Raw genomic sequence first — 20,043 nt, forward strand, 5'->3', positions numbered from 1 at the left:
TCGTGTTCACTGTATTTCACCAGCCTGATGAATATGGCTTTTGATGCCTGTTTTCCCGTGACATATACATGTGTGCCGTGACCTCCAGCTATGTCCAAGATTTGCTTATTTGGTTAATTGCGAATGGCAAATGATTGATGGCCAGACAGTTTGTTCATTTGCCAGTTCCGTAAGTCAATTGAGATGCTCGACAAGGGAGTTAGGTATTATTGACAACATCTCTCTCTAAACACGGATATTTGTTTCAAACCGCTATATAATTGAACATCGACAAATATCCGAACCCAACCGCAGCCTCTGAGATTCTTTTGTAGGACTTAGATGGCCATCAATGGCATGATTGACTGTCTCATTGTGGTCACGACGCCCCTGAGCTGTGGTGTGCATTAGCATGAGAATGTGTAGTGCCCTGGAAAGAAACAAGCGAGCGTGATAGTTGACTTGAGCGTTTCAACCGATATTATGTAGGGACGCCAGCCACCACTGTCTACGAGACATTCACGTACTCAGTTCAAACAAGACCTCTCAGAGGTACTCAAGGTGTTGGTAGACAGAAGACACAGTCACAAGACGTGTCGTCGTAATCTTGGGGTCTCATTTTTTTCTCTTTTATGCTTTGCCTACCATTACAAGCAAGAATGAAACCGTCCGTGCCCTTTAGCAGATGCAAATGATCAATTGACGCCTGAGTAGACCTCCGTCTCTCATCCCACGGATCTCCATCTTTCCTTCATCAGGTTTTGACGGCTATTCCCAGCCTGGTGATTTAAGCATCCTATTGCTCAACAGCCTGGACCTCATCGCCACCCTCCTCCTCAGCAACACGAGCATCCTGAGCAGCCTGAGCGGCTTGGGCGGCCTTAGCGCCGTAGTCCTGGCTGACAGGCTGGAGGACAGCCTGCTCCTCCTTGGGCTCGATAATGGTGACAGCGTCAGGGAGAGTCTTTTGGGGACCGGCCTTGCCCTCAGGGTCGGAGCCGCGCATGATCTTGACCTTGATACCCAGGACACCCTGTCGGAGGAGAACGTGACGGGTAGCGTGATCGATGAAGTCCTTGGCGGGCTGACCAGAGTGAATCATGAAGCCGTCGGTGAACTTCATGGACTTGGCACGGGCAGCACGGAGCTTACCGGAGACGACAACCTCGCAACCCTTGGCACCAGACTCCATGATGAAGCGGAGGACACCATAGCAAGCACGTCGGACGGCGAGACCGTTAAGAAGCTTGTATCGGAGGGACTCGCACTGGGCGACGGCGGAGAGACCACGGTTCTGGACCTTGGCGGCGTAGAGGGAGACGGAGTTCTCGGGGAACTTGAATCGCTTCTGGATGAGCGAGGTGAGCTCACGAATGCGGCGGCCCTGCTCGCCGAGAACCTCCTGGGTGTGGGTGGCTCGGATGATGATATCGGTGACGGTGGGGGTAACGCGGACCTCGACGCCGGAGTAGCCCTCCTCAGCGAGCTCGCGCTGGAAGAACTCGTTGAGCTCGGCGTAGAAGACACCGTCGGCGACGAACTTTCTCCGCTTGGAGCTATGAAGAAGGTTGTTAGTGAATCTTGGACTTTTGACTCGGCTTCTCCTGACGAGAGGATGATAATTGGCGGGGTGACGATGGGCGATGGCGATGGCGATGGCGATGGCGACGGCGACGTTTCGATTCGATCAAGAAGGGGTTCGCAATTGCAAGGACAATAACTCACATCTGAGATCCGGGGTGAGCCATCTTGAAAATAGGACTTGTGTTGTCGGGACTGGACTTGACTTGGTGTCTTGTCTTTGTTGGCAGGCTGAAGAGAAAGATTCGCGATCCTGGGTGGATTTCGGCTTCACTGGACTCACAAATGTTGGCTTACTCGCTCAATATTTTTTGGTGTGTGGTTGAGCCCTAAATCGGCAGGCGGGTCCCAGGTCGCACATTCCGCTTTGGAGAAGTGGGTCTTGAATGGGAAGACATGTATGGGTACTTAATCGGAGAACGGAGAAACAAATTAACGAGATGCAGCCCAAAATAGGAAAGTGCTTGGACCATGGCGATGGCCTTCACCTCTGGGTGACGTCGCGGTCTCTTTTGGTAGTTGACAGCAGCGCTGAGCCCCGCCTGCCATAGACCTTGCCTTAGTTATGCCAAGTGGGCGCCTGTGGCTCGTGATGATGAGTGTGAGCTGTCTCTGGCTCTAAAAGAAACTCCATCCATTAATACTCAGAGTCGAGACCAAGGTTTTCCCCCTTGCGCCTCTAATTTTTCTTACTTTGGAAGTGACGAATATGTCAGAGTCCGTCTCATAACCTCGCCTCCAAGGTCGCCTAACAACATCTACTTCTTCATCTTCCGGCGGCCCCGCGATATTGAGCTACCTCTACTACATCACCAGAGCTTCCGAGAAATCGTCCATACCGACATACAAAGAGATCATTGATACAATATAAACTTTACAAAGAGACATCTCTCGGCGTCTAGCGAATGCAAGGCGGCAAGGCCACTGTTGTCAAAATGGAAGCCCGAAAGGTACGCGTGATCGCCTGGTTCTAGTCGCCATTTGGAGCATCCCGCCTGTTCATGCACGACTTTGCGCTCCGTTTCGGCTCCTAACGTCATGTAGATCATCGAGAGCGTCCAGGGTATCTATGGCGGCCAAACAACTCATGGCACTTTGCGACTGACCGATTTCCATCTGGTGTTCTGCGCACCCATCGATCAATCCGCCAAAACCTCAGAAAGTTCGTCTCACAAGCCCAAAGTTCGCGAGAGATGGATTCCATATCCCATGCTGTGCTATTGCGCACTTCGGCCGGTGCCTCCTGGATCTCGCCAGGCTCCGTCGATCCGTTTGCGATGTCGTGACTTCACCTTTGTGACATTCAACTTCACCGACAGTGAGATTGCCCGAGAAACTTTCGATTTTATCAAGTCTCGGACTTGCAAGCTAGGAACAGTAGAGAAGCTATATGCTTTCTCCCACAAGCCTCTAAAGCATGAGCGAGAGGTTGACGGTTGGTCAGTCTATGATCCTAAAGCAGAGTTCAGACGCCAGGGCATCAGCGAGAAATTGCCTGACAAAGGTTGGAGGATCACGCATATCAACAAGGACTATACCTTTTGCGATACCTATCCTGCATTTCTGGTTGTTCCCTCGAAAATCTCAGACAATGTCCTTAAATATGCGAAGGAGTTCCGCTCGAGAAACCGCGTGCCGGCTCTGTCGTACATCCATCCGGTAAACAACTGTACCATCACTCGAAGCTCGCAGCCCCTCTCCGGCATCACAAGGAAGACAAACGTGCAGGATGAGAAACTAGTAGCAGCATCTTTCAACGCCCTTTTGCCGCCAGGGTCCGAGGAGAGCACCCCTCTATCGAGCCAGCCCGATGTCTCCCTTGGAAACTCATCACTGGAGCCGGAGCTTTCAGAAACTGAACGGTATGAAGATGAGCTCATTTCGAGATCCGCTGCCGTTTATGACTCTTCCGGAAAGCGTCAAGTATATGGTGCACAGCAGAGCAACCTGATTGTGGATGCTCGTCCTACTATCAATGCAATGGTGAATCAAGTACAGGGTATGGGCTCGGAGAATATGGACAAGTACAAGTTTGCACGCAAGATATTCCTTAGTATTGAGAATATTCACGTCATGCGAAGCTCTCTCAACAAGGTCATTGACGCACTCAAAGACGCCGACATTTCACCTTTACCGCCAAACAGAGAGCTGCTCCATCAGAGTGGCTGGTTACGGCACATCCATGATGTTCTGGATGGCTCAGCTATAATTGCAAGACAGATCGGGATCAACCATTCACACGTTCTCATCCACTGCTCCGACGGCTGGGACCGTACCAGCCAGCTCAGTGCTTTGGCTCAAATCATGCTGGACCCCTACTACCGCACAATTGAGGGTTTTATTGTTCTTGTGGAAAAGGATTGGTTGTCCTTCGGTCACATGTTCAGGCTTCGATCGGGTCACCTGAACCACGAGGATTGGTTCGCCGTGCAGAGAGATGCTTTTGCAGGTTCCAAGGTTCAGCCCGGGGAGAACGATGGCCGGGGTGACGCATTCCAGAATGTGCTGAGCGGTGCAAAGCGTTTCTTCAACCAGAATAAAGATGACCCCGACTTGGCTGCAGTTAGTGAAACAGCCCCTGGAAAGGTTGTTGATGATGAAGCTACCTCTCCAAAGATGGTCAGTCCTGTCTTTCACCAGTTTCTTGACTGCACCTATCAACTTTTACGCCAAAACAAGACTCGTTTTGAGTATAACGAGCGCTTCCTGCGCCGCCTTCTATACCACCTGTACTCGTGTCAGTACGGCACTTTCCTCTTTAATTCAGAGAAGCAGAGAAAAGATGCGCGGGCCGCAGAACGGACGTCTTCCGTTTGGGACTACTTTCTGTGTCGGCGAGCTGAGTTCATAAACCCCGACTTCGATGCCAGTATCGACGATCACGTCAAGGGACAGGAGCGGATCTTGTTACCGCGACTGAAGGAGATAAGGTGGTGGCATCAGCTGTTCGGAAGAACTGAGGATGAGATGAACGGCGGTTTGAACGCCGCTGCCGCTGCAGAGACTGACCGCCAAACCGCTATATCAAATTTACAGTATCCTAGCGTTATCCAGGCAGATGCCGATCCTCGGTCATCCAGCTCAGGCTCCAAGTCGGGGCCACCCTCGGTTCTCACTGGAGTTGAGACTGCCCACGAGACACTCACCCCTGAATCACGACATGTACCAATCGAACGGAGCGCATCTACCGAACCCAGCGGCAATGCCTTTGCCGCTATCAGGGACGGGATTGCAGGTCTCAATCTAGGCAAGGGAATGCTGGGGCAACTTACAAATACTGGCGAGTCAGCATCGTCGTCAAGTTCAGCTCCTGCACCAGCTCGTAGCGACCAGGAGCTACGTGAGATGACATAGAAGGTCATGTTTCCAGAGTCGGATCCTGGCCCTTACTTGATTATCGAGACCCATGAATCCGTGCGGCACTATTGTCCATGGCTACACCCACCCGTAGCACCGCCGCTTCTAACAACAGAATCTGACGCACCGTCAACGCTTGAGCGCTGCAGTTCTTACAGTGTACCCAGCGATCTCAGTGGAGAATGGGAGTATATCAAACGGCGCGACTCTGAGTCTCTGGGCCTTCACTCAAGACTTAACTCCATTGATAGTCTCCAGCCCGACGTGGGCCTGCCAACGCCATGTCACTCTCCATCTATTGAAATGCCAAAACCTGTGGCAAAGCTCGAGAGAGTCCTCTTCAAATCTGATAGGCAGAGGCGTGCGATGGCAAATTCAATGATGTAGGCAGAGCATTCAGGTTATGATGTCTGAGTTGCCAAACTTGGTTTCCTGATTACACATGCGGACGTTTTTATTGGCGTTAGAGGCACATCATGAGCCGGCATTGGCGTTTCGCTTGAGTGGTGATGACATTCTGATTTTGCGCCAATCGCGCTGTACACGGCGAGGGCTTAGACAGCAATAGACTCCTTGAAGACTACATGAATTAGGTAGGTAGTTATAGAGTATAATAAACCAAACCCTTCGGTTACTCATAGGTTCAACTCGGCCTTGTTTGGTTTCTTCTTTATTTTTGTCTATCTTGTAAGGTCTTCCTAGTTGTGGAAACGTGTTTGTTCACATTGAAGCATATCCACATGATTTCGTTGCGTCCGTCGCCGCTTTTAGCTGCTCTAACCCTCGTGTTGTAGGTTTTCTTTAGATTCTTTGACATTACAGGAAAACCTCGAGATTGATCTCGAGAGTGCTGACAGGGTATCTATGAATATGTTAGCGATGCCACATCGATAGTGGCCGGCATGGGGGCTCACTTCAAATCAAACTTCTCCAACACGGTAGGATGCAAGATGCCGAACTCGCCGATGCGTCTCTCTTTTCCGCCAAGACGGAGATATACGGAAGCAGCATGGCCAGCAAAGAAGGTGGCATCATCAAGCTCCTCGATCCAGTAACCATCGGGCTTGCTGGGGTTCTCCTTGACCTCATAATCGACACTCTTGCCAGAAAGACCCTCCTCGTGGGTGAGGAATGCAGTTCGAAGCATGAGAAGAACACGATCAAGCAGGCCATGGACGACCTCGAAACCACTTGTTCGACCGTACCAGGCGGCGGCGAAATGCCGCTCGTTGCGAGCCTTGCGTTCTTGAGACTCATCCTTGAAGACAACGTCAGAGACCTCAAAGATCTTCATTGGCACACTATGGCCCTTGTTCTCACGAATAGTCTTGAGAAGACCAGGTAGAAGAGTTGATCGCACGACCTGATACTCAGCGGTCTTGGGGTTGGCCAGACGTACGACGGTGTTTCCGTCATCGTTACGGTTTAGCCAAGCAAAGTTCTCGTCGTGACTGCACAAGATTAGGGGCATAACCTCACTCCAGCCAGCAACGGCGGCCTCGATTCGGATAATATCACTGAGCTTGTTGACCAGCAGGGGGGCACCAACGGTAGCACTTCGTGAAGGAGCAGTACGAGGAAGGTTGTTGTATCCGTAGCACACAGCAAGATCTTCCATCACGTCGCATTGATGAAGGACATCCGCTCGGGTTGGGGGGATAGCAACCTCGAGGATGTTGGAATCTTTTGTTGAGGGTGTAGAGGTGTAGGACATCTTGGAGAGAAGCTTGCACAGGCTCTCGGGAGACTCGGTGAGCCCGGTGCAGCTGTTGAGGTAGTCGATTTCAACCTCAGCAACTCTGGGCTTCAGGTTAGGAGTGACTCGGGTTTGGTTGTTATGGTCGGAGTTGATCTGGACGGGCTCGACAGTGAAAGGCTCAGAGCAGTACATGGAGAACATGGTGACCATGATGTCGGTGACGATGTCGAGTTTGGTGAGGTCGGTGGCGGTGATTTCAATAAAAACATTGGTGGTGTCAAGTGTAATCTTGGAGTGATCACCGTTGATAATTGGAGGAAGGGAACAGACAACACGGTTGGAGTCGTAGATCGCAGGGTAGACTGGTGAGTCGCGAATGATGTGGAGGAAGCGGCCCAGGTGCTTATCAGTCTCATAGAAGTTCATCAACTCAGCAGAGTCCATCTCCTTGGTCTGGTTCAGGGGGATGAACTTAATATCCTTGGGGGGGAGAGCCTCATAGGTGAAGGGACCTTTGATAGTATCATAGTCGTGGGTACCAATGGAGACTAGTGTTCGGTTTCGAGCAAGATTCTGGTGAAGCTTGTCTTGTAGAGAGATGAAGGACTCGTATCGGCTCTTGTCGAACTTGATGTTGCGGAGGATAGCGCCAGAGACATATGGCCGGACCTGCTCGGCTTCGGGCTTGACGGTGATTGACTCAAGCTTGCCGCTTGCGGGCTCGACTAAACGGTACTTGGGAGGCTCAATTCGTCCGCGGAAGATGTTGAGATTGGTGACAATACCCTCAAAACAGAGCATGTCATATCGGTTGGCGGGAATCTCAATCTTGAGCTGAGGAGGCTCCTGCTCGCCGTTTACAATTGGACGCTCATCATTCTCAGTATCCTCGTCAAGCTCGATACCGAACTCGAAGCAAAGGTCCTCAAACTCCTCGGTCGTGAATCTGTTTTGATAGGAACAAGAGCTGTCAGCAAACGTATAGAGAGACCTTGGGCGCGAAGTCGGAAAGCTCATCTCATGGTGGGGGTTAAGATGAACAAGGAGGGGCATTCGCACTTTTGACCGAGGGCTTCGTAAAGCTTGTACTTGTCGACGGAAATGGTAGGCATGATGAAGCGGAGCCTCGAGCCTTGTTCGGTAAATTATCCTTTTCCCGAAGAATCAGAGGCGAGAGGAGAGACTTCTGTCGAGCGTCGGACGTGGATTTGGGCGTAGATTGTACTGAGTCACAGGAATTTTTGGGGATGTAGGTAGTAAGTAGTTCAGGGTGCATGCGACGATGCGATACTCGGGTACTCGACAAGACGCAGGGCCATAGTACGCTGTGATGGTACCCCTCTAGCGGGTTGGGTTTGGCGGGGCAAAAAAATGACGGATCATCTATACTCCATTCCCGGCAACATTGTCAAGTAAGGCGAGAAGCTTGCTTGATGCCAGTCCTTGATGAATTATTAGTAGGTACTAATGTATTACCTTATGGCAGTAAGTTGACATTACAACAGCTGGCAGATTGTCTGGCCAACTAGACCGCGTTAGACATCTTGACTCTAATCATGAACGATCATTCTCCACTGTTCGAGTGACACTTATCAGCATAAACCGAGGAAAGTCGGCAAACGAACAATAATACTGGTACTGAGCTCGAACAGCTCTGAAACAATGTATGTATTGTTGCATCGAGAATGTGCCAGGGCCATTAGCTACTTACGCAGCCAAATTCCAAACATCAGATATATGCATAATGATGTTTGCACTGAGTTGGGAATGGCGGGGCCTAAAGCTCAAGATTTCAAGGCTTGATCAGATCTGATAGTGACGTCGGATGCGATCCTCCAGAACCGATGCATCCTCAGAAGGTTTAAGGTTTCATGCTCATACCCGTCCCGCGTGAACAGTAAGTACAGTACGCTCTCGGGCATTGGTAAACACGATATCGATTCTGGTCTCACTCAGCCTTGGCTTCAAATAATAAACATTGCCATCCCCAGATTCAAGCCACAATGTACCTGAAGCGTCCTGTCCAAAGGTGAGACTCAAAAGAGCTTGCCCCTCAAAAGTCCATGTTTCTCAGGGAAATGAGTAGCCACTTTGACCCCACTTCAGCCACATCTGAGCTACGGAGTACAGTACCTCCAGAGCTGCCCGGGCTGTCTGTGCTGTGCACATGCCTGGGGGAATTAGGCGGTTGCCCCTCTCCAAGGCAACGTTCCTAGCAGGGCATCGGTCGCTAAACAACCCAACATTGAAGTGAAGTGAAGCACCTCAGCCTAACAATAACTTACCTAGGTACCTACTGCACCAGCCTCGCTCACCTCCACTGACCTTCCTCCTCAGCCAGCGAGACGGGAGACAAACATCCAGCTGCCTCTCCACATCCACCCTCTTCTCCCTCCCTCATTATCGATTCACATGTCCACATCTCAAACCTCGACAACATTGCTGATTTAGGCCACGGATTTGCCCTTTAACTCTGTATCCTAAGGATCCCATTTTCTCTGCGCTGAGCGTCTCTAACAGCTCCTAAAACCCCCCCCCCCCAACCTTTTGTGGGGGACCTCCCCTGGGGCTCTCATCTTTCGGCCAAAAATCGTGTGTTGGGACTCCTCAGCGCAAATCATTGCATCACCCACCAGCATAGCACAGCACAGCAGCACCACTACTACTATTACCACTACCACACGCGATCCACCCGCAACCGCCAACCTTCCTCTCCCTCCCTCCTAACGATCATCTCGACTCATCTCGGACACTGCCACTCATTTTCTTGATAAATCTGCGATCTCACCGCCCCGCTCGCCATGGCTGACGCGCCCAACTCTGGCGATGAGCTGTACCCTATCGCCGTCCTTATTGACGAGCTGAAAGTATGCTAAGTTTGGCGGTGACGCCACGCTCCATCTCAACGCTTCCCTTTCCTACGTGGTTGTCTTATCGCCGAGAAGCGAACAATTACACGTTCATTACTAACTCTCGATTCCTTTCCAGCACGATGATGTTTTGCTCCGCCTCAACGCAATCCACCGTCTCTCGACCATTGCTCTCGCTCTCGGCGCTGAACGAACCCGTGAAGAGCTTATCCCCTTCCTCGATGGTCAGTCTTCGATTAGCTCTCCCGCTCACCAACATGCGCTTTAAAACCAAAGACGTCTCCTAACCTTGATATTATGCAGAATCTGTGGAAGATGAAGACGAGGTCCTTGTTGCCCTGAGCGAGGAGCTTGGCGGCTTTGTCGAGTATGTCGGCGGTTCCCAGTGGGGTCACGTTCTGCTGTCTCCCCTCGAGAACCTCGCTTCTATTGAGGAACCCGTCGTTCGCGACAAGGTAAACGAACCCGTCGTTTCCTCTAATCGACCTTCCTCATGCTGACTGACAACGCAGGCCGTCGAGTCCCTGAACAAGATTTGCACCGAGCTTTCTTCTCAACAAGTCGAGGAATATTTTATTCCCCTCACAATTCGCCTCGCCAAGGCCGATTGGTTCACATCAAAGGTTTCGGGATGCGGCCTCTTCACAAGTCCTTACAACAAAGTCTCACCGCCCGTCCAAGAGCAGCTGCGCCAGCAGTTTGGCCTGCTTGTTCACGATGAGACACCCATGGTCCGTCGCCAGGCTGCAACCAATCTAGCCAAGTTTGTCAAGGAGATGCCCGCCACCATCGTTGTCGACGAAATGATACCCCTCTTCCAACATCTCGCGCAAGATGATCAGGATAGCGTCCGATTACTCACAGTCGAGGTTCTCATCTCTATTGCCGAAGCCGTTCCCAAGGAGCAACAGGCCAGCCATGGTGTGTTGCTGACGGCTCTACGCAATTTGATAGAGGACAAGAGTTGGAGAGTCCGATACATGATCGCGGATCGGTTTGAGAAGGTTCACAACGCCTGCCACTCCTCATGTTCCTTGCTGGTGCTAATTTTTACAGATTGCTAAGGCGGTAGACGAGGAGGTTGTTTCTAGAGACCTCGTTCCCGCATTCGTAAAACTTCTCAAGGACAACGAGGCCGAGGTACGAACCGCTATTGCTGGCCAGATTCCCGGCTTCTGTGCTCTTGTGGATCGTAACGTGCTCCTCAACGACATCATGGGCAGCATTGAGGATCTTGTCTCGGATACATCCCAACATGTCCGTGCTGCGCTTGGTACCCAGATCAGTGGCCTGGCTCCTATCCTTGGAAAGCAAGAGTACGTCAGTCTTTGCGGACAGGGCCTCGATTCTAATTTCCCTCTTAGAACTATCGATCACCTTCTCCCCATGTTCCTTCAGATGCTTAAAGACGAGTTCCCGGAGGTTAGGCTCCACATCATCTCCAAGCTTGAGCTCGTGAACAAAGGTTAGTCACAGAACTCATCGTGTACGATGTGAAAGCTAACGTGAAGCAGTCATTGGCATCGACTCCCTCTCACAGTCACTTCTTCCCGCAATTGTACAACTCGCTGAGGATAAGCAATGGCGAGTAAGACTTGCGATTATCGAGTACATCCCTCTCCTCGCCAGTCAACTGGGCGTTCAATTCTTCGATGAGAAGCTCAGCAATTTGTGCATGGGCTGGCTGGGAGATACCGTTTTCTCTATTCGTGAAGCCGCTACTCACAACCTGAAGAAGCTCACTGAGGTCTTTGGTGTTGAGTGGGCCAGCGAAGCTATTATCCCCAAGGTTATGGCTATGGGTAACCACCCTAACTACCTTTACAGGATGACCACTTGCTTTGCTATCTCGGTGATTATCGCCCTTGCCCGAAACTGTGAGCCCAGACTAACTCCTTTGCAGACATTGGCGAGCGTTGTGAGCATGGATGTGATTGCTAAGTCGATCCTCCCTATGCTCGACAAGCTGGCCACTGACGAGATCCCCAACATCCGTTTCAACGTGGCCAAGACATACCGCGTTCTCATCAATGTACTTCGACGTCTGCCAGACGAGGGTACCCTGTATGATCTGGAGAAGCAGGGCAGTGAGATCACACCGTCGCCTCGGGGCTCGGAGCTGATCCAACAACGAGTTGTTCTTAACCTGGAGAAGTTGCAAAAGGACGACGACGTGGATGTGCGATATTTTGCGACGACAGCAGCTGCCGAGATCTCGGGACCCATTGCTGGCGGGGAGCCTATGAATACATCACCATAGATGAGAGACGTAATGAAGCAATAATCATTGTTGAGACAGATTTTGTCTGCTTTTTGTTTTGTCCCGTCCATATCGCTACAGAAAGAGAGAAAGACAAACAGAAGCCTATGAAGTCGTACGTTGCATATCAGAAGCTACTAGTTGGGGCTGGGCATTGCTGCGCTGAGTTGAGTCAAGATGAGAAAGGGGAAATGTTGTGCAAAAGATGCGATAAACAAAAGCTTGATGCGGAGCCTCTGAAAGGGGTAAGGAGATGATGAGCTCAGATGAAGCTTTGGGATCACGAAAATGGGGAGAAGTCCAAGAGAGATAGTCCAAGCATTGACACGAGTCCAGATACCATTGTATGATACAACAAGAGCTCTCAGAGGTGAATGATATTGACTGTTTAAAACAGGTGCTGGAGCCAGCACAGAGTGATGATGGGTATCTTTTTTTTGTTCTTCAAACTGCACTGCATCTACTATATCTTCTATACCCTGCGGAAGCAGAGTGTGCTGATTGTTTGCCCGTTATGGCCTCCAAAGCTGAAGGAACGATATTCAACTCTGCCAACGACTTGAAAGCCTTCTTCGCTGGTCCCTTCGAACCAGCCTCTCAGCTCCGTCTCGGTCCAGTTGCAGCTTGTCAACAAGAAGATGCCACCCTTGCGAACAAGGGGTAGGACTCGCTCTCGATAACATTCGCATAGCCGTCGTCCTTGGGTATCTTTCTCATCGCTCAGAGAGATAGCATCGAAGGTGCCCTTGTCCAGTACCACATCCCAGCCCTCGGTCTGCTCGCCGTTAAGGACAGAGTTGTATGGTCCAGCTATAAGATCCCACTCTTCGAATTCGACAGGCTTCTCAAGGTCGTCTTTTGTGGTGGTAATTTGTCGCGCAAGTGCAATGCTTTGGGGGCTGTAGTCCACACCAAGAGCTCGCGCAGACCAACCCTCTTGGCGGAGGGAGAATAGAAGAGAACCGTTGCCGCAGCCAAGGTCGAGAAAGGTGGTGGTGTCGTGGGAGAGGACAGGCGAGTCCAGGTCAGAGGGGTCAAGCACACCGTCTAGGAACTCGAGGATCTTTGCTTCAGCATCTGAATCGTCAAACCAAACAGTTCCTATGTCGGAAGGATCAGCAGCGTGGTTTTTTATCTCATTCGTGTAAAGGTCATCCCAGCTGTTTGGGGCAGGGTTGTTAGTCTGCAGTTTGAGAGAGAGAGAGAGAGAGAGAGAGAGGCGAAGGGAGAAGGTACTATTGTTTTGTGCCAAGCTTTGACGGCTCAAGATGCTGGGGCTTTTCATTTGAGGACATTGTGGGAGACTTGTTTTGGGTTTCGAGAGCAATGAAGTTATTCAGAATCTGTTAATCCATTGACATTAACAGTGACAATGATGGTAGGTATATTTTGTGGTGGGGTTATCGGGGAAATATCCAAAAGGAGCAGGCGGTGAAAGTGGGGCAATTCTTCATGTGTTAGAACTTGGCAAACTTATAGAATACAAGTACTATCTATACCCATGAGGTGTCCATGATAGATTCAGGTAGCCAAGGTAGCAGGTACCAAATGTTCATACACGCCGAGTCGAGGTCCTCAAAAGCCGTCAAATATTGGATGTCAAGAATTCTCCCAGCAGAGTTTTAGCAGTGGGGCAGAACCGAGAACTGAAGTTCTTACAGACACTTCTTAGGCATAAAGCTCATATTTTACTTACCCTGAGGATACAAAGACTAGTCATGTATAGGTAAATAGGCAGACAGGCATTACTTATGAACTTGATAGGATTGGCTGATTACCAGGTACTGTACATTGGTTCTAGCAAGGCGTAAGTCTTGAGATGTAATGGATCTCCTTAAATACCCATTATCAGGTTCTTTTGGAACGTTACATGTACAACAATGTGTTTTCCCTGCTGCAACAGTCAGCAATCCCACAACGCAAGCAGATCAAGTCAGATACGTCGTGTAGATGAGCTGGCCTATCCCTACTCCGGTCTTGGAGGCACATAATTCTTTCCCATCTGTAAGAGAGGAATGGCCCTGTATGGGTATTTATCATTCGATCATCATGATCATGAATACCTTATTCCTGATATCAACCGCACCGCACCGCAAAATCATGCAAGTTTCCAAACACCAGGCCCCGTATAAGTTAAAAGTTCGTTCGTCTTGTCGCGACGTTGGTTATCGCTCGTCCAATCAATTACCGGACGAGTAGCGTAACAGCAAAGCCCCATAAGCAATAGATGTGTGTGTGTGTGTGTGTGTGTGTGTATGTATGAATGTGAGAAACAGAGCCACAAATCAAGCCAAACTTAGTAGAAAGACTCGACCATGGTGTCCTTCATGCTCGTGTTGATGTTGCTGGGGCCCTGACCCTCGCCAAGGCGGAACACACTCTCGATAACGCTGAGCTCTGTGGCAGTTGTGTCGAGGCCAGTCACGGCGAGCCAGTCGTTGACGACCATTCCAGCGCCAACAACGTTTGAGCCACGGTTGACACTACCGGCGACGAGAGGAACCTGAAGCAAGCTGGACAATTCGTCCTGATCTTGAATAGGGGTCTTGGGATGCACGAGGCCACCCTGGTTAGACAAGCTCATGTAGCTGCCCACTAGGACATTGTCTGCGACAGTCTGACGGAAGACTTCCACGCCGAGGACATCTGCGATAATCTCTTCTGTTTCACGCTCCAAATCAGGGTGCACAAGAGCGATGTGATCGTTTGTGACGATGACGTTTCCGAGAGCTGACAAGCGCTCCTCGATACGTTGGATACGGACTGAATCAGGAAGTGAATTTCTCAAGTGCTGCAGCTCCTGGTCGGTTGTGGTTGTGGGAACGAGAAGACCCTTTCGGTTACCAGCGGTCATACGGCCAATGATACGGGTACCAGCGATTGTGGTTCGTACAGTAGGAATGATATCTTGGAGTTCGGCTTCAAAGACACTGCAGGATGTCAGCATGAGAGTAGTTGTCAGGGTAGGTGAGAGGACTTTACCTGTAGAAGTTCTCACTGGCACCGAGAGCCACGAGGGCGTAAGAGTTGGTCAAGGTGGAAAAGACACCGACCCTGAAGATCGCAGGTTAGCATCGATCTCAAAACACATTGTAGAGCAGTAAGGCATAGCATCCACATAGGTAGATATGTGCGCATAAAAGAAAGGCGGGGGCGGGGTGTTTGAGGCACAGGGAGGAGCTTCAATCACCAGAAGAAAAGACAACAAAGATGACATACTCGTTGGAGTTCTCGAATTGAGCGCGGACGGCCATGATTGCTGTAGTGAGTGGTCTGGGTCGTGCAAGTCGTAGTAAGGTCTAGAATTTTGAGGGTTTGGCGCAGGTAGGTAGTCGTAGTTGAAGATTGAAGTTATCGCAAAGTGGGTGCTCGTCGTAGGTTTTTTTTTTCTTCGTCTGGTTTGGTTTTGCTTTCTTGCCCCTCCTTCTTATTTTTCTTTGGAGCGGGGGGAGCTCTCGCCGTTATTTATGTAATTGGATGCGGTTCCATTCTGGATCAGATAGTGGAGCTCAGGCAGTGAGCAACTAAAAGGTCCCTCAGGTTGTCGCTAAATTTGCTCTCAGGCCCCTAAGCACGCCCCGTCTGAAAACAGCAAGGTACATAACCTATGAGCCTGATGACTCACTTGCAGCAGATTGCTCAGGAACCTCGCCACAATGGATTGGGCGGGTACTGTAAGGTGAAAAGGACCCTGCTTAATAAATCAACAAGGCAAGGTATATGGATATTTGTTACTGTAGGTAGGATGACTCTTTTTGAATGGAAGTGACTCCTTGGCCGTCTATCAAGTACCCCATCCCCCAGAAGCTTAGTACCCCTAGGTGCCCTATCCCAAGGATCTTATGAGGCTCGTAGAATTCAGCCCTGAGTAGGTAGGTAGGTCCTTAAGGTACTAGGTATTTACCTTAGCAGGTATCCAATAGTAGCTTGGACCCTTCGACTCATCTTGCGTCAAGTCCAAATACGGTAAGCGATTAACTTGCATCATCCATCCTACTCCAAGTCAGTCAGGCACCTTCATGGCACTCAAAGAACGTGATTCGGAGCCTTTTTCATGACTCTAAACTGATTTTGTATATGCAGCCAGATGCCAATAGGGAATCCTTGTCGCATCATGCATGGACTGCTCGTCTCATGGTAACATGTATGTATTTACAAAATAAGGGTCTGCATCCAGTATCCCTAGAGAAAAAGAAAAAAAAAAAAAAACCATCCTCATACCGTTCGTGATCCTTTATCCCATCTTGCTCTGTTCGAGGTCATGTTGTCACAACCCCATTGACCCTCAGTCAACTCTCGGGCCCTTGTTCTCTCTCCGGATATCTACTGTCGCCTCGCCATTTCACCCAACGCATGGCACTAATTGCTCGTTTCCCTGAGCTTCATCGTAATAGAGTCATCAATACTCAAAGTACTTGACTTGTCTTCACAGAGTCCAGACAGGCGCCTTCATCAGAACTTGTCTCCCTCGTACTTCCAACGCCATAAATCCTGCGAATCGCACCCTGTTCGAGTCCTTCGGCAGGGCCGCTACAAAAGTGTCCTTGTCAGCATCCTTCATTGCGCTCTTTGAAGCATCGTTACCCTCCCCGCTCTCGGGCGGGGCTGCATTATTCAACGTACCAGTCTTAGCTTTGCCGCTCTTTTCGTCGTCGCCGTCCTTGTCGTCGCCCTCTCCCTCTCCCTTCTGAGCCTCCAATACTGGCAAGGCAGCCTTCTCAACCTCCATCACATGCGGCTGGACGATCTCTCCAGGCAACGGGTAGGTAATGGCCACATCCCGACTCTCCAGGGGAAGGTTGGCTGCAATGCCCACCGCAAGCTCCACGATCATTGATGCGCTACCATCCACGCCAGGTGGTGGCGGGTTGCAAAGGAACTGGTAAAGACAGCTAGTCAGGGATGCCGTTGACTTGGCGATAAATGCATTGCGATTATCGTTCGCAGCTGCTGAGTTGAGCTGTCGGTGCAAACCGTCCAATGATGTCATCCGCCAGCTCACAATCTTGTTCGTCAGGGCGTCGAACTCTTCCTGACTAGTCAAAGTATGCGTGTTGCTTCGAATGCCCAGCTCAATCTCCTTGAGAGATTGGCTCAGCTGCGCATCCAATCCAGGGTGGAAACACTTGTTGAACACCTCCTCCATAATCCAACGTGAGATCACAGCGCGTCCAATAGCTGTCATCTCAGCCTTTCCTGTCTTGAGTGCTTCTGTGCTGACATACTTGTCGAGCCATTGCGGCACGCACCGCCAATCTTTTCGAATATTGAACGAGAGGTTGTTAATGGCACCATTGAGTCGGTTGAATCGTGTCGAGTATTCACTGTCATCGAGAGCGGTACGCGATTGCGACATGCGCTGGTTGGCGACTGCATTCTGGAGATGCACGATTTGACCATTCAGGGCCTCAATCTGTCCCTTGCCATCAAAGTAGAGTCTCTTGACGTTCTTGTATTTAGTTACTGTAAACAATCAATCAGTATGCTGTACTCTCAGCGCCTAAGCAGAGATTCCTCTGGTCTCTACTTACACAGATCCTTAAAAGACTTGTCATTTTCGCCAGCCTCAGCGGGAACTGCAGATACTGGCTGGGGGCTGTCCCTTCCTTGATCTACGGGTTGACCCTCATAGGGAGATGGGCGATCGCTACGGTAGGCCGGTGACTGGCCGGCCGACTGTGGCGGCACGGGAGGTAGTGGGTTCATGTTGTTCATAGAGTTGGCGGAACGGTAAGTGGGGGGCGGGCCACCGGGGACATCGGCCTGCCCACGCAGCTTGTCGGAGTCGGGACGGCGCGCGGATGGAGGTCCTCCAGTCGGTGGTGCCATACCGGGTTGCTGCGGCTGAGTGGCTGTCTGTTGAGCAGGAGGAAGGCTCGGGGTTGAACCTTGATTCTGTATATACAGGGCGTGGTTCACAGCGGGAGAGTTGGTTGCTGATTGCAGTTTGGCCGAACGCTGGTCCGAGTCGGCGACAGGCGATTCATGCGAGAACTGAGAGACTGTTTCAGGGTTCTGAAACTGTGCGCTGGGGCCCAAGTGTGCGGGAACTGATCGGAGATCTCCACCTTGGTTACCACCCTGGTGATAGTTGCCTTGCTGTTGAGCGTTTGAGAACTGATAAGGCTGTTGCGAAGGCGAATGCTGTGGTGGGTTGAGAGGTGATTGTTGCTGGTCGTACACGTTCGTCTCGTAAGCGCTTTGTGGTTGCTGGTCCTCCGTATGTACCTGAACGTGGGTTTGCGGCTGCTGTTGGTGCAGCTGCTGCTGCTGTAGCGGGGCCTGGCTCTGGTTCTGGTGATAGGCGGGGTCCTCGTAAGAAGGCTGCTGCTGCTGTTGATGTTGCTGTTGCTGTTGGTCTGCTTCACCAGAGACTCGGCGAATGGTGTTGTGGAGCGAAATTCGTGAAGTCTGTGAAGGTGATGACTGGTTAGATTGATGCGCGGTATAGTGTTCATTAATATCGTCGAGACCCTGGCGAGACGAAAGCTGGGGTAAAGGGGAACGTTGACTCTCCGGGAGCTGCTGGACCTGCTGAGGATCTCAGCTTGAGCTGGCGGACGTGGCGAGGGCGGCTAACGCCAATGGCACGGCACAGTAGCCAGGTTTAACGACTGGGGCTTGGGCTTGGGCTAGAGATGATGAAAGGAGATTGGGTCAAGTTCTGGACTGGGCTTGACGACTGTGGCTGGCCAAGTACTTTGCTGAGTGACAGATAGAGCAGAGAGGAAGGCGGAGTGAGATTGGGAGTGAGATTGGGGTGTTGGGCTGGGCTGAGAGAGGGGAAGAGACAAGTGAACAAACAAGATAGGAAGACTGGGGGTTCCAGCTCACAACTGGTAAGGGGTGGGACAAGAAAATCAAGGAACGATTCAGAATAGAAAGGCGGTGGATTGCTCACCCGCTTGGAAGGCCGACGTGCAAGGCCGCCTGTATTATCGTAGGATTGGTTGTTATTGTGGCCGATGCTTATGCTATGGTGGTGCTGGCCGTCGGATGCCCCACGATTGGACCCAGAAAATATGCCCTTAATCAATTTTCGAGTCGAGCGCTTCTCAGCAGGAGCTGCTTGCTGTTGTGCTTGCTGTTGTGCTTGTGCTTGTGCCTGTGCCTGTGCCTGTGCCTGTGCTTGCTGCTGCTGTTGTTGCTGCTGCTGCTGGGGTGGAATTTGGCCGTAACGGTTCAGGTCCTCTACGGATGAGGTCTGGAGGTTATAGGGCGTGGCAGCGCTATAACGGATACTCTGCGAACGGCCCAGGCCAGCGTCGTTAAATTCGCTCTGCGGCTGATGAGGATCAAATGTGACGTTAGAAAGGTTGGAACTCTGCTGCTGCTGTAAAGAAGGAGGATGTTGATTAATGTTAGCACCGGTTGTGCTACTGGCGGCTGAAGGCGAGCTATAAAGATGCGGCGGGGGAGGGGCGCCAGCGGAAGCGGAGGAGGGGGATGGCAGTAACGGTAGCGAACCTTGAGGCTGCTGCTGGGGATGTTGGATATGTAACGGCGGCTGTTGATTCTGCAGGTAGTGAGAGGGGGGAGGCGGCTGTTGTGAATCAAAGGACTCGCTCGAGCTGAAGGCGGTGTTATGGGACGAGGACAAGGCTGAATGGGGGTTTATGGCGGAAGGATTGTTGGCGCTCGCATTAGCACTGGCAGCGTTGGCATTGGCACCGACCGAGTGCGAGTGGCCGAAGTGGGCGCCGTGGGAGGCTGAGTCTGCCTCGTCGAGGAGTTGCTGGTGCTGCTGAACTTGATAGTGTTGATCTTGCTGGATCTGCTGCTGAGCCTGGTGGCTTGGTTGACGCTGGTGGCCTGCCGCTTGAGGAGTCGCAGCACTACCGCCTGTCGGAGTCTGGCTGTTGTTCGTCGGGGTTGAAGTCGCAGGCGTCTTGGACGAGTTTCGCGGCTCACTGAGCGCATGCGATGATCGGTTGCTGTGCTTGCCGAGGAAGTTCCTCATACTGCGATTGCGATTGTCGTTGCGGACGGCAGATGAGGAGGGAGTTCGGAGGAGGTAATCGCGCACAGCGAGTGTCGAGGTGAGGTCGGAGAGAATGGAACAGGCGGAAGTTATGGGACGCAGATGAGAGAGATAGAGTCCAATGTCAGCTAAGGTAGGTGAGGTAAGTCAACCTAAGTCCTGTAAACTACTAAGGGAGGTCAGTATCGAAATCGGGGCAGTACATCAAAGCAATGTACTTCTTTGAGCCACCTACCTACCTAGTAGGTATAGAAGCAATGGAGGGCACCGAGCGGACGGGACGGGGCACGACGCAAGCTGATTGAGCTATCCCTTT

General features: G+C 51.2%; 7 protein-coding genes across 16 annotated transcripts; 2 read left to right on the forward strand and 5 right to left on the reverse strand.

Moving 5' to 3' along the window:
• Window positions 1-184: 184 nt before the first annotated feature.
• On the reverse strand, window positions 185-1,912 carry FVEG_07094 (40S ribosomal protein S3). The gene is made up of 2 exons (XM_018895621.1): window positions 1,705-1,912; window positions 185-1,535 (listed from the first exon to the last, which is right to left on the reverse strand). Exons 1-2 carry the CDS (start codon window positions 1,725-1,727, stop codon window positions 776-778), a joined length of 783 nt encoding a protein of 260 aa, XP_018752919.1. The 5' UTR covers window positions 1,728-1,912; the 3' UTR covers window positions 185-775.
• A 158-nt stretch (window positions 1,913-2,070) lies between these two features.
• Window positions 2,071-7,170, forward strand: FVEG_07095 (hypothetical protein). Of its 2 annotated transcripts, XM_018895623.1 has the most exons (3): window positions 2,071-2,510; window positions 2,605-6,981; window positions 7,035-7,170. In XM_018895623.1, the coding sequence occupies exons 1-2, from the start codon at window positions 2,466-2,468 to the stop codon at window positions 4,912-4,914; spliced, it is 2,355 nt and encodes a 784-aa protein (XP_018752921.1). In that variant the 5' UTR covers window positions 2,071-2,465; the 3' UTR covers window positions 4,915-6,981; window positions 7,035-7,170. The 2 variants fall into 2 exon arrangements, with proteins under 2 accessions (XP_018752921.1, XP_018752920.1); XM_018895622.1 differs by having other exon boundaries at window positions 2,605-7,169.
• Window positions 5,411-8,390, reverse strand: FVEG_07096 (phenylalanyl-tRNA synthetase, beta subunit). Of its 2 annotated transcripts, XM_018895625.1 has the most exons (4): window positions 8,328-8,363; window positions 7,676-8,190; window positions 5,832-7,562; window positions 5,411-5,779 (listed from the first exon to the last, which is right to left on the reverse strand). In XM_018895625.1, exons 2-4 carry the CDS (start codon window positions 7,726-7,728, stop codon window positions 5,734-5,736), a joined length of 1,830 nt encoding a protein of 609 aa, XP_018752923.1. In that variant the 5' UTR covers window positions 7,729-8,190; window positions 8,328-8,363; the 3' UTR covers window positions 5,411-5,733. The 2 variants fall into 2 exon arrangements, with proteins under 2 accessions (XP_018752923.1, XP_018752922.1); XM_018895624.1 differs by having other exon boundaries at window positions 7,676-8,390.
• Window positions 8,391-8,866: 476 nt separating this feature from the next.
• On the forward strand, window positions 8,867-13,552 carry FVEG_07097 (protein phosphatase 2 (formerly 2A), regulatory subunit A; the record flags this gene model as incomplete). Of its 3 annotated transcripts, XM_018895628.1 has the most annotated exons (9): window positions 8,867-9,483; window positions 9,605-9,710; window positions 9,790-9,941; window positions 9,999-10,490; window positions 10,543-10,802; window positions 10,851-10,951; window positions 11,001-11,338; window positions 11,390-12,090; window positions 12,144-13,552. In XM_018895628.1, the coding sequence occupies 8 exons, from the start codon at window positions 9,418-9,420 to the stop codon at window positions 11,744-11,746; spliced, it is 1,872 nt and encodes a 623-aa protein (XP_018752926.1). In that variant the 3' UTR covers window positions 11,747-12,090; window positions 12,144-13,552. The 3 variants fall into 3 exon arrangements, with proteins under 3 accessions (XP_018752926.1, XP_018752925.1, XP_018752924.1); XM_018895627.1 differs by having other exon boundaries at window positions 11,390-13,552; XM_018895626.1 differs by lacking the exon at window positions 12,144-13,552 and having other exon boundaries at window positions 9,418-9,483; window positions 10,543-10,951; window positions 11,390-12,116.
• FVEG_07098 (hypothetical protein) lies at window positions 12,219-13,041 on the reverse strand (the record flags this gene model as incomplete). The annotated part of the gene is made up of 2 exons (XM_018895629.1): window positions 12,219-12,906; window positions 12,983-13,041. The coding sequence occupies 2 exons, from the start codon at window positions 13,039-13,041 to the stop codon at window positions 12,219-12,221; spliced, it is 747 nt and encodes a 248-aa protein (XP_018752927.1).
• Window positions 13,553-13,992: 440 nt separating the features above from the next.
• Window positions 13,993-15,000, reverse strand: FVEG_07099 (eukaryotic translation initiation factor 6; the record flags this gene model as incomplete). The annotated part of the gene is made up of 3 exons (XM_018895630.1): window positions 13,993-14,676; window positions 14,729-14,800; window positions 14,966-15,000. 3 exons carry the CDS (start codon window positions 14,998-15,000, stop codon window positions 14,043-14,045), a joined length of 741 nt encoding a protein of 246 aa, XP_018752928.1. The 3' UTR covers window positions 13,993-14,042.
• Window positions 15,001-15,375: 375 nt separating this feature from the next.
• Window positions 15,376-20,014, reverse strand: FVEG_07100 (hypothetical protein). 6 transcript variants are annotated; one of them, XM_018895636.1, is made up of 5 exons: window positions 19,967-20,014; window positions 18,648-19,896; window positions 17,278-18,157; window positions 16,370-17,209; window positions 15,376-16,276 (listed from the first exon to the last, which is right to left on the reverse strand). In XM_018895636.1, exons 2-5 carry the CDS (start codon window positions 19,704-19,706, stop codon window positions 16,173-16,175), a joined length of 2,883 nt encoding a protein of 960 aa, XP_018752934.1. In that variant the 5' UTR covers window positions 19,707-19,896; window positions 19,967-20,014; the 3' UTR covers window positions 15,376-16,172. The 6 variants fall into 6 exon arrangements, with proteins under 6 accessions (XP_018752934.1, XP_018752932.1, XP_018752933.1 ...); XM_018895634.1 differs by having other exon boundaries at window positions 15,376-17,209; XM_018895635.1 differs by having other exon boundaries at window positions 18,648-20,014.
• Between the last annotated feature and the right edge of the window lie 29 nt (window positions 20,015-20,043).

The sequence above is a fragment of the Fusarium verticillioides genome, chromosome 7 (genome assembly GCF_000149555.1).
Source record: "Fusarium verticillioides 7600 chromosome 7, whole genome shotgun sequence".
NCBI classification, from domain to species: Eukaryota; Fungi; Ascomycota; class Sordariomycetes; order Hypocreales; family Nectriaceae; genus Fusarium; species Fusarium verticillioides.